General features: G+C 33.9%; 3 protein-coding genes across 3 annotated transcripts; 1 reads left to right on the forward strand and 2 right to left on the reverse strand.

The window, feature by feature from the left end:
* Positions 1-1,169: 1,169 nt before the first annotated feature.
* Positions 1,170-5,159, forward strand: LOC108994160 (replication protein A 70 kDa DNA-binding subunit B). Its single transcript, XM_018969278.2, has 12 exons — positions 1,170-1,408; positions 1,886-2,032; positions 2,156-2,404; positions 2,559-2,736; positions 2,853-3,123; positions 3,201-3,303; positions 3,379-3,503; positions 3,617-3,695; positions 3,778-3,919; positions 4,245-4,405; positions 4,524-4,644; positions 4,760-5,159. The coding sequence occupies exons 1-12, from the start codon at positions 1,272-1,274 to the stop codon at positions 4,958-4,960; spliced, it is 1,914 nt and encodes a 637-aa protein (XP_018824823.1). The 5' UTR covers positions 1,170-1,271; the 3' UTR covers positions 4,961-5,159.
* An 802-nt stretch (positions 5,160-5,961) lies between these two features.
* LOC108994221 (glycerophosphodiester phosphodiesterase GDPD6) lies at positions 5,962-12,899 on the reverse strand. The gene is made up of 8 exons (XM_035687904.1): positions 12,746-12,899; positions 11,967-12,145; positions 11,277-11,460; positions 10,957-11,031; positions 9,973-10,082; positions 9,075-9,293; positions 8,332-8,487; positions 5,962-6,314 (listed from the first exon to the last, which is right to left on the reverse strand). Exons 1-8 carry the CDS (start codon positions 12,789-12,791, stop codon positions 6,069-6,071), a joined length of 1,215 nt encoding a protein of 404 aa, XP_035543797.1. The 5' UTR covers positions 12,792-12,899; the 3' UTR covers positions 5,962-6,068.
* Positions 12,900-15,259: 2,360 nt separating this feature from the next.
* On the reverse strand, positions 15,260-23,753 carry LOC108994171. The gene is made up of 5 exons (XM_018969289.2): positions 23,499-23,753; positions 19,318-19,425; positions 18,467-19,106; positions 15,525-15,770; positions 15,260-15,451 (listed from the first exon to the last, which is right to left on the reverse strand). The coding sequence occupies exons 1-5, from the start codon at positions 23,751-23,753 to the stop codon at positions 15,390-15,392; spliced, it is 1,311 nt and encodes a 436-aa protein (XP_018824834.1). The 3' UTR covers positions 15,260-15,389.
* Between the last annotated feature and the right edge of the window lie 230 nt (positions 23,754-23,983).

The following is a 23,983-nucleotide window of genomic DNA, read 5'->3' on the forward strand; positions in this document are numbered from 1 at the left end:
CCTGAGTTCGAACCTTGACTCTACACTCCATCTCATTTAATTAAATATTCCATTTGTTGGGCCTACTCATTGAGGAGAAGTATGGTCCACAAGTGAGGGGGAATATTAAGATATAAAATAATAAAATCTACCTATTCCCATCAACCTAAACTTTTGGGAGAAGTGGTGATTTTACCTTTTGTTTTTTTCTCAACTCATGCATTTCTAGTTTTGTAACAAATATATTCATCACAGGTTATTTAATTTCAGATTAAATTAAAAGAAATTAATGTTATTAATCTTGATCATTAAGATTAGTTGGACATATCATATAAAAGAGCTCTTAGTTCTTCTTCTCTCCACTCAAGCAAAATCTGTGAGATGTCTCTTCACTAACATGAAAACAAAGGGAAAAAAAAAATTTAATAATAAGGGGAGAGGACCTCAAAATGCTCAATCAAAATTTGGAGATTAATGTGCTAATAATTGGAGTTAGGCTAAAACAATTACATATAAAATTTTCCAGATAATAAATAAATTTGGCCATGCTTAGGTCTGCAACTGATAATTATAGGTTTGAGCTTAAACATAAATACAAAATATCCACAATTTATGATTGAATTTACAGCTTCGTTCGTGATAATCTTTTTATAAATTACCAGATTTTCTACATATTATTTGAGATATAATTTAAAAAAAAAAAACCGACAACGAATAATGAATAATAATTAGGATTGAATCGTCAAAAGCTTGTGACTTGATTGGCATAACCCCAGCCTCCAAAATGGAGGTCTGGAATTTGAAACCCTCTCTCCCAATAAAAAAAAAAAAAAAGATTGAATCATTTGATAATAATCAATCACTAATGTGAATTATTGTATTATTCAGATAATTTGAAACAAGATTATGTGAAAAATTTAGATTTTTTTTATATATTTTTTTATGAACCTCATTTCAGTGCAATGATATATTATATATATATATATATATATATATATATATATAAAAGAGGCCAGACCCATTATTATCCTTAAGGCCCAATGGGCCCCAGCTGAGTTGAAAGACAAACCCAGCCCAATCCACATATTCGTCAAATCCAAAAATGATAAAAGTGGAATTTCGACGCCGGAAATTACAATTGGCGCCAGCGCGCGAAATTGAAAAAACCAAAACCACCAAAACTTGGCGCCGAAAAGCACAACTACAAGAATGCCTGAGCCTCTCTCTCCCCCCCATCGTCAAATCGAAAGCAAAAACACTGTTTGAGAGAGAGAGAGAGAGAGAGAGAGAGAATGGCAATTTCCGTGACCCCAAAGGCGGTCTCTACTATACTATCAAACCCGTCGCCGGAATCTTCGTCCGATGTTCCGGATCTCGTTGTCCAAGTTGTTGATCTCAAGGCCACCGGTACTTCCGGTAATCGTTTCATGTGAGTTGTTCTCTTCTTCCCAATCCGCCTGTGCTTTTGTACACACACGCACACGCGTATATCTGTTTTCTGATCTGTGTTGCTTTGGAGCCTCTTCCTTTTAGTACGAATGGAGAAACACTAGCCCTGATCTGGTGATTAGGATTGGTCGGATCCCCGATTTGATAGGTGGAAAATTACATGGATATTGTTTTTATTCGGAAATTTCTACATACATCTGAGTTCTATTAGATTTGAATTTTTAAGTATTAATAATAATCTTTTGCTGAACTAATTGATAGTTCTTTGGCATAACCTCGCGTGAGCGTGTATTTTCTTTGTTCTTCTTTACTGGAAATTTAGGGTTAAGCGCAGTAGCCCCAATGTCTGAGCTGATGATTTTGTGTAATTTTGTTACTAAACTCAACATGTCTAAATAAAGATTGTGGGGGTTGCACATAATTTAAGAAGCTTTTGACCCCCGAGTTATGCGTCCAGGTTTTCAGCTAGCGATGGAGAGAGGAAGCTAAGAGCGATTCTGCCATCAAATATGAGTACTGAAGTGATGTCGGGAAATATTCAAAACCTGGGTCTCATCCGCATCCTCGATTATACTCTCAATGACATTCCAAATAAGCCTGATAAGTAAGCATCCCTTCCAAAAGACTCCCAAAGAAGCCAATGCTTTCTGTCTTTTTAAGTTTCTGCAAGCCTCAGTTAGATACTAATTGTATTGGGTCTGGAAAACTACGTAATGCTGTTTTTCAGATACCTAATTGTCACCAAATGCGAAGTGGTTTCTCCTTCGCTTGAAATGGAGATCAAAACTGAGGTCAAGCTAGAAACGGAGATCAAGCCCGAGTGCAGGAGCGAGGGAACTGGCATTTTGTTGAAACCAAAGCAAGAAAATGAGATAAAGACTGAGATAAAAAGTGAAGGACCTGGCATTCTTTTGAAGACAAAGCAGGAGATCGTTGCGAAATCGGCTGCTCAGATAGTACATGAGCAACGTGAGAAGTGAGTATTGAATGTCATATGTCAGAATGTTAATATCCATTTGGAATGTAGAATTTGAATTAGCACCTACCTTGTGCTATTCCGTCTTCAAGTAATGTGTGCCCAGGGCTTAATGGTTTATGTGCATTGATGTTCTTTCTTGTCTTAAATTCAGTATGGCCCCAGCTGCACGGATGTCCATGACTCGAAGAGTTTTTCCTTTGGTATCCTTGAATCCATACCAAGGCAGTTGGACCATAAAGGTTCGTGTTACAAGCAAAGGGAATATGCGTACATATAAGAATGCCAGAGGAGAAGGCTGTGTCTTCAACGTGGAGTTAACAGATGAAGAAGTAAGACACCAAAATAGAAGACACTTTTACATTTCATTTTCCACTAAATCACGTTGATACAGGGTTTTCAGAATCTCAATTTTGGTAAATATGATATTTTGGTTTCTTTGTTTCAGGGCACACAAATACAAGCAACAATGTTCAATGAAGCTGCAAAGAAATTCTATGACAGGTTTCAATTAGGGAAGGTTTATTACATTTCAAAGGGAACTCTAAAACTTGCCAACAAGCAGTTTAAGACAGTGAAAAATGATTATGAGATGACCTTGAATGAGAATTCAGAGGTAGAAGAGGCTGGCAATGAAGAAGCCTTTGTTCCTGAAACAAAATTTAATTTTGTCCAGATCGATCAGTTAGGTCCTTATGTGAATGCTAACGAGCTTGTGGGTGAGAATCTGTTCTTGGGATGTATTACTCGTATATTAATGATTTTTTTCCTTGTATTTATTGCTATAATTTTTCAGATATTATTGGCGTTGTTCAAAATGTGTCTCCTACAATGAGCATTCGGAGGAAGAGTAACAATGAGACAATCCCAAAGCGTGATATTACTGTTGCTGATGAGACGTAAGTAAATAGTATGCACTTAATGCTACATTCATCTTCTGTGTCATGCTCAAACCAAGAAAATCTGTTTTGCAGGAAAAAGACAGTTGTGGTCTCCTTGTGGAACGAGCATGCAACTAACTTAGGGCAGGAATTGTTGGATATTGCTGAGAAATCTCCTATTGTTGCAATTAAGTCCCTAAAAGTTGGGGACTTTCAAGGTACCATCTATTTCTTAAGCTTGAAATAACTCAATTATTGATGTATCATGTTCTGTATAAAGAAACGGCAACAGATTTCCATTTATAATGTTTTCCTTTATGTGCTGTTTTAGGCGTATCTTTGTCAGCGATTAGCAGAAGTATAGTACTTGTGGATCCAGATATACCAGAAGCAAAGAAGTTGAGATCCTGGTATGTAATGGCCATATGGCTATTGCCTCATCTTCTTGCCTTATGACCATGATTTTTTAACTACATTTTTTTTCCGGGACAGGTATGATTCCGAGGGTAAAGAAAGTTCAATGGCTTCTGTCAGCTCTGGTATGAGCCCATCAAGGAACGGATTGAGGTCAATGTACTCGGACCGAGTCTCCATTTCTCATATCACCAAAAACCCATCCTTGGGCGAGGACAAGGTATTATGATGAGCTCTTCATTGTTAAAAGGAATTTCCTTTTTATTTTTTCAAGTACTTGTAATATTAAAGAGTAAATATTCATTAAAGAATTTACCCATTGAAGCAAAATTTTACTTTTGATGGTTTTAACTTTTTGTGATGGGGCAAATAGAATTCTCTTCTATGGGATTTTGCAGTGTTTTCTTAAAGGGTTCCAATATGGTCGTTGTAATATTAAACAAATTTTCCATGTTCTAGGACTAGACTCGGAAAGTTTATTTCCGCAGCTTTACGTTGGGTTTTCCGTTTTAATAATATCTGGGCTTTGTTTTTGTTCTGGGCAGCCTGCGTTTTTCAGCATTAGAGGATATATCAGCTTCATCAGGCCTGATCAAACGATGTGGTACCGTGCTTGCAAAACTTGCAGCAAAAAAGTGACAGAGGCTTTGGGGTCTGGGTATTGGTGTGAAGGGTGCCAGAAAAATGAGGAAGAGTGCAGCTTAAGGTGAAAATTTGGGAAATTTTATACGACTAAAATCAACATGCATGTAGAATTTTCAAAATTGACTTTCGGATTTACCTTTTGTACTGTTTTTTTTTTTTTTTTTTTTTTTCTCTTTTAGGTACATAATGGTGGTCAAAGTTTCTGATGGGAGTGGTGAAGCATATTTCTCTACTTTTAATGAAGAAGCAGAGAAAATTGTTGGGTGCTCTGCTGACGAACTTGATAAGCTGAAATCCCAGGTAAACTACCAATAAAATCAATCTGACTCGTAAATAACATGTAAACAAAGTTAAATGTTTGGTGACTAGTATCTACATCTCTGTGGTGAAATCTTATAATCATACTTTTTTTCAGATGGAAGAAGAGAATTCATACCAACTGAAACTGAAACAAGCTACATGGAATCCTCATCTTTTCCGGGTTAGCGTTGCTCAGCATGAGTACAATAACGAAAAGAGGCAGAGGATCACAGTCAGGGCTGTTGCTCCAGTTGATTTTGCTGCTGAATCAAGATTTTTACTGGAAGAGATATCCAAGATGAGAGTTCCTAAATAGGGTGATTAAGATTATTAGTATTATTATGCTGCTTTGGTAAAATATTCCTTCACATCAATCTAAATCTTAGGAAAAGTTTCTTAATTGGATGTTGATAAGACTAATCTGTTTTTTGCTTCAAGTGTTGGCTGTCACACCATTGCTTGTAATATATTTCCTTTCAGGTGTATGATATAGGTGTCTTTTTGTCTTCGGATTATCCAGCTATGGATTTCTATCACAAATGTCCTGATATAATGTTTAATGCCTGTGGCATTGCAACTCTTATATCCTTTTTTTTTTTAGGAAAATGATAATTAATTTGACATAACTGAATTTTACCATTGAGCAGTATTGCTTCGAATGGATAAAAATGACTTGCCCTCAAGCTCTAAGAATCAAACTCCACGATGCTGTGCAAATTTTGTTTGAAGCGTCATCGAGAAACCCAAAATGTATAGTTATTTTTTTTAATATATACTCAAACTATCATATTGTCCCATTTTAGGCCATTTGAAACCAACTCAAGTGTTCATTCATCATAAGATATAAACCTAAAATGAAAGCAAGTCTTTGTAGTAGGAGGTAATTGAGAAATACCACTTTAATGGTTATTCTTTTTTATGGTTTTATTGGTTGGTGATGAGAAATTAGTCACCAACCGCAACTTGGTAATGAGTCAGTCAGTCAGTCAGTCATGGGCAACAAACATGTTGGCTCTCAATAGTTGTCTGGTTTCCCTGTGCCTGTAAATATGCTATCATGGCTTTCATAAACACATTTTAGATGCTTTGGTTTGGTTGTAGGCAGGATTTTAATTGAATTCCAAAGTCGATAATGTAATGTAAGCTATGACTGAAAATTCAACCGTATAAAATATAACAAATTTTATTTAATCATATTGATAAGAAAAGTGCTTTATCTGGACCAACATACAAGCTTGAATGCAATCCAATTACAAAACTTTGTACTGATTAGCTCAGCAGCTAGAGGGTTTATTAGGAGTTTGGGAGGAAAACAACTGAAAATTGACCTTGACTTGCCGAGTGTAAGCCATGCTGTTTGTTGTACACTGAGAATTCATATAAAAATGATGATGCCATATAATCATAGGTACACTCTTGCCTTTTCATACCTTTTCATAGGAAGTGACCATCAATGCAATTTTATGCAGTAGCTTAGAAGCTCTATCATCACTATCGTTTAAAGCAAGAGAAGAGGTCCATTCCTGATAATTATTGAGGCTGCCTGTGAAGTCCGTAAAGAGTCCATCAACTCCTATCTTATTAATCCAATATCCATATTCCTGATATGGGTCTTGATGAAAGTTATAGTGTAAGAACTGGTTCTCATTTCGGTAAGTATATGGGTGCACCTGCATTGAAATCACCATGCCAAATTTGCAATTCAGCTCAAGAATTTTGTGAAAAACTATGAAATGTTAAGCGAAAGTCAATTTCTCAGCCAACAAATCTGAAAAAAGAAAATGAGATAAAACTCATTTACAAACAACGGGATCCATACAGATAGAGCCATGCAGTATCAGACTATCAGTATCTAAAGCATCATATTTCTGAAGAAAATATTTAGTTTTTTTTTTTTCTTTTTCTTATTTTACAAGTGAAGATACCAAATGTTAATAAAAGAGGCCAGGGGCGCAAACCAAGCACATAGGAAGTAGACAAAGCAAAACACCTTGTTAGGGAGGAAGGAGAACGAGAGTTCAGCAAATCTACAGCGGATGAGAAGTGTTAAGTGTTTGTCCAATCCTACAGTGATTTGAGCATGGAGGTATTTAACTCTAGTGATGTTCACTCATGATCTTCAAAATCATGGATGTTTCTTTCCTTCCACATACCTTACATTGACACAAAGGAGCAATCCGCCATACCTCTGCCTTTAATCCTGAAGAGGTGGAAGAATGTGGCTTAGAAAGGAAAGCCCTAGCAACTTAACTAAGACGCAACAAACGGTCGATAGTTTCCCAACACTTGAACATTGAGCAGCAATCCATCATCTTACCTCTTTCTCAAATTTGAAAACATGCGGTTAAAGGCAGAGGTTTTTGTGGACAAGGTAAAGAAGTGGTGATTGATCTATGCTATTGGATCCCTAGTTTTGTATTTTCTTGCAAGTTGAGACCTTTAAGAAAAGATCTGAAGAAATGGAACGAGGAGCATGAACACTTTTTCTATTTTATCGGTAGAGAGAGCCTTATAGAAGAGGTGTCATGAGAAGATATTGCTAGAAAATTAGAGCAGATAATCCTGAAGGAGGAAGTGAGCTGGAGACAGAAATCAAGAGTGTATGGTCCAATTTTACAACTGTCTCTTCTCTTAATGGTTCAGCTGGCGGCCAAAATTGGATGTACTTTCATTTGATGCTATTGGGGTGGAGGAAGCCACGTGGATGGAGAGCGAGTTTGAGGAAAGTGAGGTTCTTGAAGTGAAGATTTCAAGGAGAACATTGAAAGAGAGCTGGCACCCAAGACCAGAGTGCTTTGATTTTCTACTGAATGCATCCTGGTAATTTGCGAAATATTCTTAGAGAAGTATATTGAAACTAAATTTAGACCTGAATTAGAAATTTCACTGGCCATACAAAAAAAACCATAAATTAATATCAAACAACGTTCACTACCCAAACCATGCAATTATCACTAGCAACTACCTCGGTTACCTTTTGATATCTGTCAGTTGAGAAGGCATATTAACCCAGAAAAATTGACCAATCCTAAAGTTGTAAAAGAACTTATCCACGACTGATCACAATGAAGAATAACCATTGAAAAAACTTTTCAAAGAATATTGAGTTCTATACATCTTATAATTTTCTCTTGAACGAAAGAAACGCATATCTACAGCTCCATATAGCCATGCCTTAGTTCAATTCATGATATTCTCTCTCTTATGTATCTGAGTGTCGTTAATTTCTGGCTGGACCAATGATAAGTATTGTTCATTGTCAATGCTGTTGTAACACAGCAGTGCAGGCATTTTTACTCAATGGGGAAAAAACGTTCAGGGATCCAATACTTACCGTTTGCTTACAGCATTGGCCATAAGCTCAGTAATTAGGGTGAAAACTATTTCAATATATTAACAATTTTGTCCTGGTTATTCACTGAGTGCCACAGACTGTTTGAAAGAAACGGCATCATTTTTTAACCCTGTTTGTTATTCAACATTTGAACTGTAAATTAAGATGGCAGGCTTTATTTCTTGTGTTCCACTGTTCAGTTTGATGGGAAATTATCAAAGCAAAAAAGAAGCTGGAGAGACTGGTAAACAAATCAATGCAGCATTAAACAAAAATGACTATTGATTGCGAAAAATTAGAATTATTTATATAACTAACCATAAAAATAATAGCTTTTGACAAAAGAAATGTACCTGTAGGTTATGGGAGTGTGCTCGAGCAACAAGATCAGTAGGTGTTTGCAAATAATTATCTTTAACAGGAACCACAGTATCCTTCCAAGGTCCAATGCCCACCACATATTTCCTAATGTAGTCAAAGTACTTATCCGAAGTAATTTCCCAGTATGACTGCACATCATTAATGTCATTTTATTCCCTCAGGAAACCAAATATTGGAAATTTCATCATGGAAGAATAAAACATACTGCATAACCAGGAATTGGTGAACATGTTTTGGATGAGCATTTAAGGTTAAAAAAATGAAAGAAATAGAACATAGATTCTGAACTGGAAAGCCATGATTCATGGCCACACAATGAGTTTTATGTGATGCCAAGTGTCTATCAACTATGGACTCATTACATAACTTTCCTTTTAAGGAAGGTAGAAAATATAAAACCGTATGATAAAGTGTAAGTAAATAGATTCTGCTATAGGATATATGGTTTTTGTAGACATTCATTTTCTGACAAAAGGTAAATATTTATTAAACAAAGCCTGATAGCACTGCTAGGACATTGCTTTTCATTGACAGTTAATAAAACTTACATGACTACACATGTAAATACTCCAGAATATTTTAGCATATGTTCAATCTCGAAAAGGACCTAAACCAAGTCCAAATTAATCCAAAAACTTATAAAGCATATGCAGAGAAGTTAACAAATAATTGTGTTTGCTGTCAATAGGGAGGTTATGCAAGTGAGAATACAAACCTGATCAGTGTCTTGAGTTGGAACAGTAATATCATCAATTAATAAAATCTTGGGCAAGCCTGTCAGATTTGAGGCATATATAAGTGACGTAGGGGCAAACGACTGAATGAATACAGGTTGTGCCAACCACTCTTTTGACAGATATGAACCCTTGTATCCATACTTCTCGAGTGTCTCCACAAACTTGTCTTCAAATCTCTTACCACCAGGCCATTTCACCTGTTGATGGTATCGATTGATATGTTAGGGGAAGAATATTTAGTGTATAAAAGAATGTATAGCAATAAAAAAACCACATCATTCACTCCCCTCTTATATATGATTTCAAATTAATATTAAATGATATATGTAACCAAAATTAGAGTTATTAAATAAAAAGGATATACTAATTAAGCTAATAATTTCCATTTAAAACTAGTACAATCTTTTAATTCCTAACGCATCTTTTTTGTTATCTCAACTCATGCATTTTTAGTTTTCTAACCAATTGATTTATTGAAGTAATTGAATTTTAGAGGAAGTTATTGGGCCTATAAGTTATTGTCTTGAGGGATGGGTTACTTTGGCATACTATACAAAGGGCTCTTGGCACCTCTCTCCACTCAGGAAAAATTTGTGAAGTTTCTTATAACAAACATAGAAAAGAGCGAGGAGTGAGGAGATCAAGGCACTTGATAAAAAATTTTGGAGACCAATGTGATAACACTCTTTTCAAAGGTTTCATTATTGTCTAACAGCACAAAGTATGTTAACTTAGTCACAGATGGTATTTTTATTTACTAAATTTAGTTATTCCTATGTATCGCAAACATCTCCAAGTAGTCTCGGTGAGTTTTAAAGCAAAGAAATTTGTACTGCACAACCACTTTTTGGCAGAATTTAGGGAGAAATTACTCACTTGCTGGTTAATAAATACTGGATTCTTAATCTCTGGATATATTCCAACAACTCTGGGAGCATCCAGTGCAATCGAAATGTACTCTTCAAAAGTAATAATGGTAAATTGTCCTGAGGAATAGAGCACAAATGTAACTAGTTAAATATTTTAATACCTGGCACAACTGAAAGGGAAATATTTCCTTGAAAATGAAAGATAAAGTGAAGAAACAACAATGCCCTAAAATTGAATAAAAAAAACTTGTAGCCTATCATACACAAAGGTTCGATATAAGGATCTAGGCAACCATGACCAAGGTGCAAGATATTCTTCTTCTTTTTTAACTATGGATTATGACTTAATGTGAGGTATAAGCATACAGATTAGATTGTCACAAAGATACAGACATAATGCAAAATTTTGAAAATAAAAGATGGGACAACCTTGGGCTACATATGTTTGACCTCTTTGTTCTTGTAATACCACCAACTTAAATTAAATACCAGTATAATATTTTATTTTAGTGGTTCAACAATATTTTGATATTAAGACAAATCATACAAAAAAAAAAACTTCTAAATAGCACTCTGAATATAATTAACAAGAACAAATTATTTGAAATTTAAATCTAGCTCACTTATCATCTAATTTGCCCAAGGGGCCAAGAGAAAAGCTTAGCTACAAGTTTTAGAATTAGTTGTCAATTGGGCTTCGTCAAGGCAGTGGCTACCAGAGGCAACCCAAAGCCAATCAAGTGTGACTTGTTGTATGATGCACTCTGGGTGCATAATACTATTTAGCTACTGATGCAATACATACAAATAATTGGTTGTAGCCAATGTTACATGATCTAGTGAAATTAAGTAAAGGAATTTCTTCTCTCATGAAATGTAGCAAACTATGAAAAAACATCATTCGGAGCAGAGAATAAATTTTACATGATCTAGTGAAATTAAGAAAGGAATTTCTATGCTAAAAATTATTTATCCAAAAAGAGAAACTAACCATTATATTGTTGATCTCGAAAAGGATACCTCTGTCTCACCCGCAGTGACCTCAGTTCTTTTATTGTGAAATCAACTGCACATAATTAAATTAATGTTCAAATTTTTTGAACTCAAATAAATCTTTATAACAGGACAAACTAACAGTAGGAGAAAAGGGCATTGAAGACAACAAGATACTCGTACAGACACACACACACACAGAATGCAAGTTTGTTGGTAGCTTATGCATTAAGCTTAACCTTTTAGCCAGCTAGACTATATGACGAATCTTCGGAATGCAATGATAAAAGGAAGTTGCAAGCTGAATGGCTTCCATACCAGTAAAAAAGCCAGTGGTGTTTGTCCCTTGGACTTCATAGGTCCTTTTACGATTGGCGAACTCCTTGTGTTGATAAATATCAGTAGTAGCATCGAGTGTAACATCGTGGAAGCATATCAGAACGCCATCTTTGGAAGATAGTATATCTGTTTCAATGAAGTCCGCACCCTCTTCAATAGCTCTCTGCAAAAATAAGTAATTTTTATGGCAATATTTTCCGAGGATAGAGAAGAGGCTCATCAAGTTAGGAAAAACAATGTGCCCAAAACTTTGTTTCCAATAGTGGTTTCTCATAATTAAATTGGCATAGCTGACAAAAAATGAAAAGGATAATGTTTGTTATACCACTACAATTGTAAGAGAGTCTACATCTTATGCACATGAACAGGCATGCGCATGCAGAGCTAAAAGCTCAATTTCACCCACACCCCACACAAATCCCACATTTTATGCATATGTTTTAAACTCTGATTGGTGTGGATTGTAAACTTGTTTTAAGTAACTAACCAACATGAATAAGTTCATTTATAGAAGGTTAAAAAAACCATTTACAGAAATGTGAAATTGGAAACTTTTAGCTCAGTGATTTTATTTCACCTATCAGCATGAACTGATCAACCTCAAAATCACATATGTATAGAATGGTTGAAAAATATAAAAATCTACCAGATGGGCATGCCCACAATTACCATGTATGCTGGAGCAGTTTCTTCAGGAATCTCTCCATTTGAACCTCGATGTGCTATGTTGTATGGACGAGAAATTTGTAACGGCTTTCTAGTGCCCTCAGCTACTTTACTAGGGAGTGGATAGAGGGGCCTTGCAGTGCACCCGACAATGAGCAATAGAAATAGCAATGGGGAAAAGCCTGCCAAGTAAATAATACCAAAATATGACTATACAATAAGCTTAACTAAGAATCAGAAAGAGACCTAGATATAATTGGCATAAAAAATGTGCATATTTCCACACCCAAAAGAAAAGGACTAGTTCTTTGTTGCAATTATCAGAGTTTAAACACAAGGTAACCATAAAATGCTATAAAGGAACCCGATATAGGTTGTAAAATAAAAAATGGACCATGATTTGCATATCCAACATACGGCAAACACAGTTTGCCATGTTATACTAAAATTGGCGTCCGAATGTTCGGAGTGGCACATTTCATTGGCCACATTAAAAAGGGAAAAAAGCAAATTCCAGTTCATACGCAACAACCTTTGTCCAAAAATAGTTCAAATCGAATGTCCAATGTCTGTGCTAAAAGCAACAAGAGAAGATATTGCAACTGCTAAACAAGAACAACAATATCAAAATTCAAAAGCATATCAAACAACCCAAAAACTCAAAAAAAATTTGCAAAACTCAGTAATCATTCATAAATTCATCAACAGATCAAAGAAAACGAAAGATCGAAAAAGAAAAAAGAAGAAGAAGAATGTAACTTAAGGATAGTAATGAAGCTTACAGGGTGAGAAAGCCATGGCCATGGCGTTGACCCTTCTTTTCTCCATCACTTTGAGCTGTGTTCTTCGAGTCTTCTTCGTCAACCTCTTTCTTTCTCAGTCACGTCCCGGACTTCCGAGGTTTTGAAAGATGGTTATGGATTCGTGTGGATTCAAAGTGTGTTAAAAAAGAAGTATATACTTTAAATAGATGCTATTAAAATGAGAACACATTGTTAAAGTCACGAGGCTGGTGGGTTTGAATAGAAGAAGAGACGCACTTCAGGCCGTTGATCTCTTGGAGATTGGAAGCACTTAAGGTGGATATTGGTTTGGTTGCATGAGGTATGAACGTGACTGTTATTTTAGTGTGCTGATTTCGGACAATTTATTGGCCCTGTAAACAGAATGTGAATAATGATTGGTGAATGGTGATAGGGTGGGGTCCAACCTCGCATGAGCAAACTGACAAATTCCCATTGGTTGTTGACTTCTGATTTTGAGTTATCAAAGCCAGATTGATGCTGACGTGGATAGATCATTGTGGCTGGATTACACCAATGAAAGAATCTTACTGCTATTTTGTTTTTGATAATAATATTATTACAACTCATTTATTATTGTTTTATTATTTATTTATTTTTATTTTTTCTATTTAAATTTAAACTAAAAATCTTAAAACATGACCTCCTTACATAATATAACATAAAATAAATTCAATCAATTAACGTAATCATATAATTTAATTAAAAATACATTTAATTTTATAAAATTTGACTCAAAAAGCAAAATAATGTCAATTTTTATAAAATTAATTTTATTTTTTAATTAAATTACGTTAGTTGATTAAATTTATTTTCTTTAAAATTATGCAAGAGGGCCATTTTATGAGATTTTTAATTCAAATTCAAAGAGCAAAAAGAAAAAAAATAGCTCGATAATAAAACAGTAATAAAGGAAGTGTAAGTGTCATTACCCGTTCGTTTTTATTCCTTTTTGGGAGGTTGGGTCAGAGTAGTAGAAATATTACTTTGTGTTAGATCTTAGTATTCACATGAATTTCAAACCTCTAATAAAATAAGGTCAAATTTTATTGGATTTGGGAAAGAGATACTTGAGAATATTCACATGTTGTCCATTGAAACAAATGTTCATATGTTTTTAAAGTTTTCCTATGGTTTATAGTTAGAAGCGCTTTTTCCCAATTAAATTTTGGCCAAACTAAAATTATCAGATACCATAGGAAACATCCATCAGCATTAAAGTGCAAGAAGGATTATATCCTTTTGCTTCTTAGAAATGAATAAATTATAATAATTTTCTATAGTATGTATCCCAATTCACCAAAATCTTTTGCCTAATATAAAATTTTAAATAATTAGATGTTTTGGTAAAAAAAAAGATGGTCTCGTTTGTTTTCATAACCATTCTCAACTCATCTCGTCTAATCATTACAACTTTTCTAAATTCTCATACAAAATAAAATAAACAATTCAACTTTTTTAAATTTTAAAACAAAAATAATATTAAAAAAATATATTTTAATAATATTTTATTCAATTTTCAACTCATTTGCGCCGCAAACAAACAAGGCTAACAATCTAATATTTATCCATCTCTTATGAGGATGCTTAGAGATGGTGTCTCCATATCCCCAATTCCCATATGAAAATATAAAAAGAAAAAGAAAAGCAAATGTTTTGGTATCAATATATTATTGAAGTTGTTTGACAACAACCATATATTTTAAGGTTAATGGTCCATTGACAGTGAAATTTTGTGGGTGAGAGGGACACTTCAATGGAAAGAGTAATCTAACGTATATATAAATTCACTAATAGTCGCTTCCTTAATCATTAAGAAAAAAATTAAAAAATAAAATAAAATACACAAGTGGACACATTTGTGAGTCATACTATCATTTTCCAAAATAAAAACATCATTTCTCATATCCCAAAGAAGACTTGAACAGAATAAAATGTGTTGGCAATGTAAGCACTTTCCAAGAGAGTAAGCACACCCTACTCTGGCATTATCCTTATCTCCAGTATGCAAGCCAAAACCTTCAAATCATGGTGCATTGGCTAATGAGTAGTAGGAACTAAGTAGTGTACAGCATTGAGTAAGATGTATGAGGGTTAAATTTCACTACCCTCATGGTTGAGTTTTAATATAGGCATGAGAAATTTTAGTAGACCGAGGACAACAAAGGTTGATGAGGACAATCTATTCTGACAATGAGATCCAGAATCTGGAAATCTGCTCATCACCACTGCCTGGACGTCTTCATTTTCCTTTCTGGTCATGATGCTCTCCGTCAGCATGATCAGAATTGTTCACCCATGAATACATGGACAAAAGACCTATATGGGTCAGCCTGACTACAACAGTTTAAACATGATGATAAGCTATGATATGATGCCTTGCTAACCTATAACAAAAACATCAGTATTATAAGAAGAAAGGAAAACAGAAAGATTGGGTTCGATTTTATAAGGACTTGAAAGTTTCCTTTAACCAAACTAAAGAGGACAAAAGGCAAGTAACACATAAAAGATTATTACTTAGTTCAGGCTGTTCATTTGGAAACATTTCAAAAGGGGTGACAAAAGCCACCGCCAGTAACTATATAAAAGGACTAGAAGCTGGGGAAGACAGTGATGTGCTTCAGTGGGTTTTTGACATCCTTTCCACCGGCATGCTTGACGAATTCGGCTGGAGAGAGAGAGCTGCCATGGCAAACACATACTATGCTTACTTGACCTTTTGTATACCCATATAAAAACCCTTCAATTCTCTTACCGTTTGGGCCATCTCCAGTGGTAGTCACACTAGGCATCTGTTTCATCACATCCATCCCATTGTCTTGAAAGCAGCCTTTAGAAACTTTAACCTTCTTGGACGGTTTCTTGAGCTTACGCTTAGAAAGTTTCACTGATTTTCCCTTTTCTGTTGCTTCAGGAATAAACACAGGCTTAGTTTCCATTGGATTGGGCAATGACAAGGAACTGGTATCAACCTTTGCTGCAGCCACATCTTTCAGTCCGTCTTGGAATTTATGCAAAACCATGTAAGCAATAACGCAGAAAAGAGAATGTGAAAGAAAAAGATACAGTTCAGCACAAAACAGAGTTTCGTCAAGGACAAAACTGCAGGGATCTCAAGATTATAGAGAGCTGAAGCTTCTTTCTTTGAGGGTTATCACCACACAGGAACTACTTTCAGCATTAATATTTTACACAATATAGAAAAGTCTATCAGATGAGCACTTGTGCATAAATATGAAAATATTTGTTTGTATGCAATTATTACTGGTTTAGATGAGAATGCTAGGCTATTATAGACAATTTTAAAGCTAGGTAAGTTTGCAAGATGTAGGATTGTATGAAGCGAAGCAATGTTTTGTTGCATTCTAAAGTAGCATCCTCTTCCTTATTGCCCATTTTCTTTTTGGAATGTGGAACTACTTTTATTTTCTTCTATGTTAACTTGGGAGGAGTATAGGTTTACCATTATTAGAGTTGGCATGCAACTCTCAAAGTTTTTTTTCCCTTAGTTAGAAAGATCTATAAAACAAAAGCTGTCTTGTACTAAAAGTCTATATATGGTTGCTGTCCAGAGCTGGTGATTTCTTTTTGACATAGGTTTGCCAAGTATTTTACCTTTACTTTAATCTTTCTAATTAGTCCAACATGATTGGTTAAGAGTACCTGCAATTGATCCTGGAGTTATGTTTATTTACCGAAAAACAAATATGTTAAGTACATACTGCCACAACTGTAGTCTCCCTACCACCATAGTCATCAATTCATCAACAAATGTTTGTAAGCCTTGACTCTCTAGAGTCTTCAAATATATATCATTTCCAAATAATTTCTGTCTAAGCAGAAAAAAATTGAGACATCCTAGAAATACTTACCGTATGAAAAGATCATGTTCTTAAATGGTAACTTTCATTTAAACATAAAGAGATTTGAAAGGAGAAGTAAACAATATCCACACATAAATAATTAATATGGAAATCAGTAATAATAAAAAAAGAATGCAAAATGGATTTTGACAATAATGACTAAAACTGGTGTACATATGCATACTTGTTCTGAAAAATTGCACATAGATTCTGTTCTCTCAACAGTAAGACTAAGTATATCCATCTTCAATTATATCCTAACCTTACTGCCAGCAACAATAATTCCGTAAAGCAATTATACACACAGAACAAGCATTTGTACGTGTCAGTGCATGGAATGCTGAATGTTCTTCATGTTTTTGTTCATCTCACTGCCTTCTATTGGTAACCATACTTGTCTGATGGTGGTACAACCACCACAGAAAAGGGAAACTGCAACTTAACCAAAGAGGAAGGCTAACTTTGACCATGGATGATCATTTGACTTCAATTGACATATTGGTTTGCTGCTAAATACTATAGTAGCCTTGTGATTTCATGCTCCTATAAATCTAAGACAGGTCATGACAAGTTAAAGTGAATAATCTTGGTAGATGTGGAAGATTATAAGAAAAAATAACCTTCCTGAGAATAATGTACTTCTAGAAGAATCCACAAGGATTTTCATTAGCAAACAATTGGTTGAGAAGTAGGTGGTGAAGATGGCAGTGGAGATGAAGAGTCCATGGTTGATATAATAAAGGAAACATGTGAAGCAACCAATCTTCTCAAATTACTAGATCCTTTTCTGGTTAAGCTCAAATCAATCATAATAGTAGATAACTGAACGTTTCTTTGTTTGTGAGGAAACTGCTAAAAAATGCCGAACATCATTGGACATTGGAAATCATGCAAACCAACGATATGAGGAATCGTTTTACTTTTCATCGCACTTGGGAGGGCATGCACTTCTAATTTCAAGCACATGCTCGCACCAAATTAATAACTCTAGTACATTATAAAGATAAACTACTTACTTATGTTTGGCTGTTTCCTTTGTTTGTCGAGACATTGCTGAATATGGTATCGTGGATGTCTGTGAGGATAAAATAATCACTTTTGTCGATACGTGGTCGGGATAAAATCGAATCTTGCAGTGACGTTATCTTTGTTTGTCGATTTCTTGTCGGATACGGATTCTCGATGTTCTAGTTATATGTGCATTGGTTCCAAATTCAGCATGACTAACCAATTACCTCAATTTCCCTTTCTTCCAAGTAAAACAACCTATTCTCCTGATTTTAGCAATATCGTTTTCTTTGTTTGTCGATTTCTTGTCAGATACAGATTCTCTATGTTCTAGTTATACCTGCATTGATTCCAAATTCAGCATGACTAACCAATTACCTCAGTTTCCCTTTCTTCCAAGTAAAGCTACCTATTCTCAAGTCTCAAAATTGCCCTTCCAACAAAATTGCAGATTCCTCCCTCATGTATTTAGTAAGATAAAAGTTATATATTCTCATTCTGTTAAGATGTTTTAGCTATGACAGTATATATTCAACTCCAAATCCTAAGAAAGGATAAATTTTAAATGAAAATTTTAGACTAAAAATCCAAACAGAGTGTAGAACTCCATAGCAATTTCTTCAACAGAGGCATATGCTGCTATTATCCTAAACATGATATCTGAAATCAATGAATTTTAAACTAATTATGCTAACAGAGAAGCATATAATTAAAGCAATACCATGATTCATTTCTAATTAATAATTAATATCTTTTATTTTTTAAGGCAATCTCTCTACTTGAAAAAGCTACTATAAGAAGAAAGCAGAATAAAAGGAATATATACCCTTGAGTTTTCGCTTCCCATATATTTGTCCCTCGGCTTTGATCTTTCCAATGGCACGGCAAAGTGCAGGGCTCCTCGCCGCAGAAGCCACTGCCCAAGCAGCCACGTCATACGTCGGCGACGGCGGCACCGCCTTCTCAGCTGAAGGATTTTCTTTCTCAATGGCTGCCATGCCGCCTTTCCTCTGCTTCTCCACCAGACTCCTCTGGGCCTCTATTCTCTTCTTTGCCGGCAAGTCCTTGATCATAATCTCCCTTTGCTTATTCTCCACCGGCAGCGAGCAAGATCTCTGAAAAGATAAAAAGACGCCCTGCATGGCCGAGTTGGGTTCACCGGTGTTTACCTTCTCGGTTATCATCCCAGCGTTCGAGGATGACCGGATTACAGGCTTTTCTTTGAAGTGTTCACGGTGAACTCCACCCAAAGAGAGTCCGAGACTGAGGTCTAGTTTTGGTTTAGCATTGGGTAATTCGGTGTGCTTGGGATTCTTAGACGAGAATGTCAGCATGAGACTTCCTGGTTTTCCATCGGTTTGCTTGGAAAGGTTGGCTTGCGAAGTCTTTCCTTGGTTTGGTTCACCCATTTGGACACACAAAAAGAGAGAGTGAAGAAGGAACTGAAATTCTTCTCCCTTTTCCTCCTGTTACCAAAAAAGAAAACAGAAAGAGTTAAATGCATAAATTTGACATGGAAAGCTCGAAACCAGTACTGCAAAACCATGGCCAGAAAGTGTGAGAAGATGAGAGAAATCAAGAAGGACATGCAAACCCAGGAAAGCTCAAAACTCAGTTTGAAAAAAAAAAAGAAAATAATCAGGATGCCCAACCCGAGTAAAGCAAAACTGAGCTTACACGGTCTTTGCAGTCGATTGCAGCAGCAAGAGCGGACAAGAACAGGGACTGATTAACACACAGAAGTGATTGTTGTTCGACATAAGGAGAAATAGAAGCTATCGCGCACTTAAATACTTACACGGGAGAAAAAAACAAAGATAATACTTAAACAGGAGAAAAAAAAAAGGAGGACAGTTTCTTTTGCTAGCTTCTAGTTTTGCAGACGAAAATTGACAACGCAGTTTGAACATTGTCCACGTGTTGAACAGTGGAAAGGTAGAGACTCTGAGAGTGGACAGTTTCACATGGTGTTCGGTTACTGAAAATAGCTCAGAATCACTGTGTGCGCGCAAGTTGAAGTTGCAGTTGCGCCTCACTCACTCAGGGAGCCATTTTCAGAACATGTCGACTTTCCCAGAGCTAGCCACTGTCGCTTCCCTTGACTGTCGCTGTCGCTGTTTGCGTTTGAAGGTTGATTTTAGTTAATTTCTTTTTGAACAGTATTGATTTAAGATAATAGAATAAATTTTATAGAATATATTTAAAATGAGTTTAAGGTTTCGTTTGATTATAAAAAAAAAAAAAAAATTCAGTTAAGTTTAGCTGAGTTTAGTCTAATTTTAAATTAAATTTAATATTTAAATACTCAACTCTCAAATTACTAAACTCATCATAATTTAAAACCTTCTTATACATAAGATCCATAATATTTTTTAATTTAAAATATCTTTATACGTAGGACCTATAATATTTTTCAATTTTTCATAAAAAATATTAAACTCATCTTAATATTCAAACACACTTTAAACTCATTTAGATGAGTCTCACATAATTCTCTTTACTACTCAACTCAACTGAATTCAGTTCAACATCTAAATGCAGCCTAAATGTGTTTAAATGTTAAGATAAGTTTAAATGTATTTATGAGAAGTTGAAAAAAATTATAGGTTTTACATATAAAAAAGTGTTGAATTAAAAAAAGTTGTGGGTCACACATATAAAGAGATTTTGAGTTGAGATAAGTTTAGTAATTTGAGAGTTGAATGTTTAGATGTTAGACTTAGTTTAAAATTAGATTGAACTGAGTTGAACTCAGATGAGTTTAACAACCAAACGAGACCTAAAAATTTGTGGATAATAGTTAAATTTTTTGAATTAAGATATTTTATCAGATTTTAGAAAATAAGAGAGAAAAAGTTAAATAAAAATATTATAAAATAAAAATATTATTATAATATAATTTTTTATTTTAAAATTTTAAAAAAATTGAATTGTTTCTTTTGTTTTATTTAAAAATTTATAAAAATTATAAAAATTAGTTAATAATTAAATGAAAAAGGTAGGATTTGAATGTCCAAACAATTTAAGCATTACATTCGTGTAACAGACAAAAACAGTTACACTAATTTCTATTTAAAGTAATGTGATATGCATATAATGTCAATCACTTTAATTTAATGAAATCACAATCTTTCTGTATTCCTTAATCTTAAGGTTCAGATTAGATTAAGAAATACTCTCAATTTATCTCATTTTATATAATTTTATCATTATCACTTTCATAAATTCTCATATAAAATATAATAAATAATTTAATTTTTTTTAAATTTTAAAACAATAATAATATTTTAATAATATTTTATTCAATTTTTAACTTTTATCTCAACTCATTTCATCTCATCTCAATTGTAATATTTCTTGTTTGTGGGAATTGTGAAATAATGATATTTTCAATTTTTAACGAAATGGATAATGTTTATTTATTGTAAAATATAGATTATTTTAATCATTTCACATTATCTCATTTATGAACATAATGCGACATAATTATCCTACTGCATATAAAGGAGCTTTTGTCACCAATTTGAAAATTTCCATGTTTAACCCATTGAAAATCAAGAGAAGTTGGTGGCTTTGGTTTAATTAGGAGTTTTTTTGGTAGATTATAGAGAAATCTTAGGAAGTCACCAATTTTACACTTGAAATTTGATTTGTGAAACACCAAATGAAGCTTGAATGTACAATGTAGTGCTATGAAAATTAGTTTATATGACTTTATTTCTCATATTAGACGAGCAAAACTTGCATAACTCGGTTTAGACTCATAAATAAAGCCTGTATAAATTAATCAACTTGGTTGGTTCGTTTGAACTTGTTTTAAAACTCGTAAACTACATGTTATATGTGTTATATGTATTACATGTTAGCTGTAATTTATGTATTTAATTATATAGTATCAATGTATTTATTCTTTATCTTATATATTATATTTAGTTATGCTCCTAAAGTATGTAAAACATTTTTGGTCTAATTTATTGCATGTAATTAGTTATAGAGAAATGCTTGGGTCACAATTTTGGATCCTGAGCATTTCTACCGAGATATTATTTTTTATTTAGTGATTAAGTAAGTATTTTTTAAAATATTTAAAGATATAAATAAATGTATAAATAAATAAATAAAAGCATTTAGCCTTATCAGACCCATCCGCATGCTAGCATGACTCTTAGTTATATTATATATATATATATATATATATATATATATATATATATTTGTAACTATATATATAGTAATAACTATTTCATTTGTGATCTTATATATCATGTATTACTTTTTCTTAAGATAACTCTACTTTTTTTTTTCCTTTTTTTTTTTTTCCATATATATCAACCAACGTTGTTTTAGTTACGAATCAATGTGCTAGACCTTATTTGTCCATGTATCTCTTGTGGAGATTATCCTGCAAAATCGAATTCTCAAAATTTTATTTTATTTCCCGTGGACATCTCATGCACCTCGGAGCTCTACAAGCTTGCTGAGGATTTGACTGGAACATGTGTGACTACTGAGTGCACCGTTCGTTTTCATAATTTATCTCATTTTATTTAATTATTATAATTTTTTTAAATTTTTATATAAAATAAATAAATAATTTAATTTTTTCAAATCTCAAAATAAAAATAATATTATAAAAATATTTTATTCAACTTTTAATTTTAATCTCAACTTATTTCATCTTATCTTATCTTATTTATGAAAACAAACGAGACATTAGAGCCACAATTTGAAAAAAAAAAAAAAAAAAACAGATATTTTTATGGGCTCCGTAGGATTTGATTGCACGTTTGGATGTTGAGCTGGGTTGAATTTTTTATAAATAGTAATGAGTTGAAATGATGGAGTGAGTTATGTAGGGTCTACTTAAAATGAGTTTATATGTGTTTGGATGTTAAAATGAGTTTAGATATATTTATAGAAAGTTGAAAAAAATTATGAGTCCCACGTATAAAGATGTGTTGAGTTGAAAAATGTTGTGGGTCGTGAAAAGAAGTTTTGAATGTGGGATTATAATTTGTTGGCACAAGAGTGGTTCGAGGGTCTCATGACCATCATGAGTTATTCATTTAAAAGAAATTAGCTTAATCGATCATATAATTTATAATAGGAATGTAAATTGGTACGGTCCAGTCTGATTCGGGGATATCATTTTTCCTGGATCGGACCAGACCGACCATCCATAGGGACCAGACCAAATAGGTAGCTATCGGTCCGACCTAATTATTTTTTATTTTATTTCATCCTTTTTTTAAAATAAATTAATTAAAAAAATATATTTAAATTACTAAATTAAAATTAAGTGAATTATTAATGTGGATTATGTAACTAACTCATTAAAAAAAATATTTTATTATAATTATATTTATGATGTTTATAATTACTACTTACTAACTTAGGCTTTACTCTTTAGTATGCATAATTATTAATAATTTCATACATCTTATATATGATTAATGAATATCAAATAATTTTATTATATATAGATTATTCATACTTGCTTGCAACTTATGTATTAAAAAATAATTACCTAATTATTTTAATTAAGTGTTGTGAGGGGGGTAAAACACTAGGGCCCAAAGGCCAGGCCTAGCGCACTTGGATTAGAAGCTAGGGGACAAGAAGGGGACAAGAAGAGTCAGGAGTCATGGGGTCATGTGGGGTTGTCAGGAGGTAACGTGGGTGCAAGGGGGTTAGGAAGTAATGTGGGTGCAAGGGTTGTCAGGGGGCGTGGTCAGACACATGAAACCTTATCACTGTAGAGACGCACGCAGGAAAAGCAATCAAATAAATAGGAGGGTCTGGACAACTTTCGAGGGAGGTTCTTCATCTTCTTCTTCCTTTTTAACCTCTCCACCAACCTGAGAACAGGGAGCTCCAATGACCGATTTTCCTCCAGTAAATGTATATGAACTACCATTGTACAATGAGAAATGAGAGACTCCAAACCATGTAAACTCATGTGTCCATCTTCTCTTATTTTCTCTACGCATTTCATCGCCATGGACGAACGCACTGACACCATACAGCCGCATCGGAACACTGTCGAGGGCTCCTAACAACACCAATTGAGGCCTAAGTCGCCCTTGTGAGCTGAGAATAACTCTTTCTCCCATTCCGGCCTGTTATATGATTTTTATAGCATCAACAAGTGTAAATAGTAGAGTATGTATGAATGTATGATATATTAACTTATATAATAACATAAATTATCTCATGATTTATGATTTATTATTAATTGATAGCATATATTATTTTATATTTTATATTATCAACGATAATAAATTAGATGAAAATTACATTATTAACTTATATATTACTATATAAAAATAATATATTAAATTAT

This window comes from Juglans regia, chromosome 2 (genome assembly GCF_001411555.2).
Source record: "Juglans regia cultivar Chandler chromosome 2, Walnut 2.0, whole genome shotgun sequence".
Classification (NCBI taxonomy): Eukaryota; Viridiplantae; Streptophyta; class Magnoliopsida; order Fagales; family Juglandaceae; genus Juglans; species Juglans regia.

Bases quoted from the DNA above. Each gene is read 5' to 3' on its own strand.
- LOC108994160 (XM_018969278.2), top strand. From the start codon at position 1,272: ATGGCAATTTCCGTGACCCCAAAGGCGGTCTCTACTATACTATCAAAC. The intron at 3,304-3,378 runs GTAAGTAAATAG...TCTGTTTTGCAG, and splicing joins ATTACTGTTGCTGATGAGAC to GAAAAAGACAGTTGTGGTCT. The intron at 4,406-4,523 runs GTGAAAATTTGG...TTTCTCTTTTAG, and splicing joins GAGGAAGAGTGCAGCTTAAG to GTACATAATGGTGGTCAAAG.
- LOC108994221 (XM_035687904.1), bottom strand. From the start codon at position 12,791: ATGGAGAAAAGAAGGGTCAACGCCATGGCCATGGCTTTCTCACCCT. The intron at 11,461-11,966 runs GTAATTGTGGGC...TTATTTTTGCAG, and splicing joins AAACTGCTCCAGCATACATG to AGAGCTATTGAAGAGGGTGC. The intron at 10,083-10,956 runs GTTAGTTTCTCT...TCTATTCCTCAG, and splicing joins TCGAGATCAACAATATAATG to GACAATTTACCATTATTACT.
- LOC108994171 (XM_018969289.2), bottom strand. From the start codon at position 23,753: ATGGGAGAAAGAGTTATTCTCAGCTCACAAGGGCGACTTAGGCCTCAA. The intron at 19,426-23,498 runs GTTGGTGGAGAG...TAAGTATTTAAG, and splicing joins TTGGAGCTCCCTGTTCTCAG to TGCGCGATAGCTTCTATTTC. The intron at 15,771-18,466 runs GTATATATTCCT...ATAAATTCCAAG, and splicing joins TGGGAAGCGAAAACTCAAGG to ACGGACTGAAAGATGTGGCT.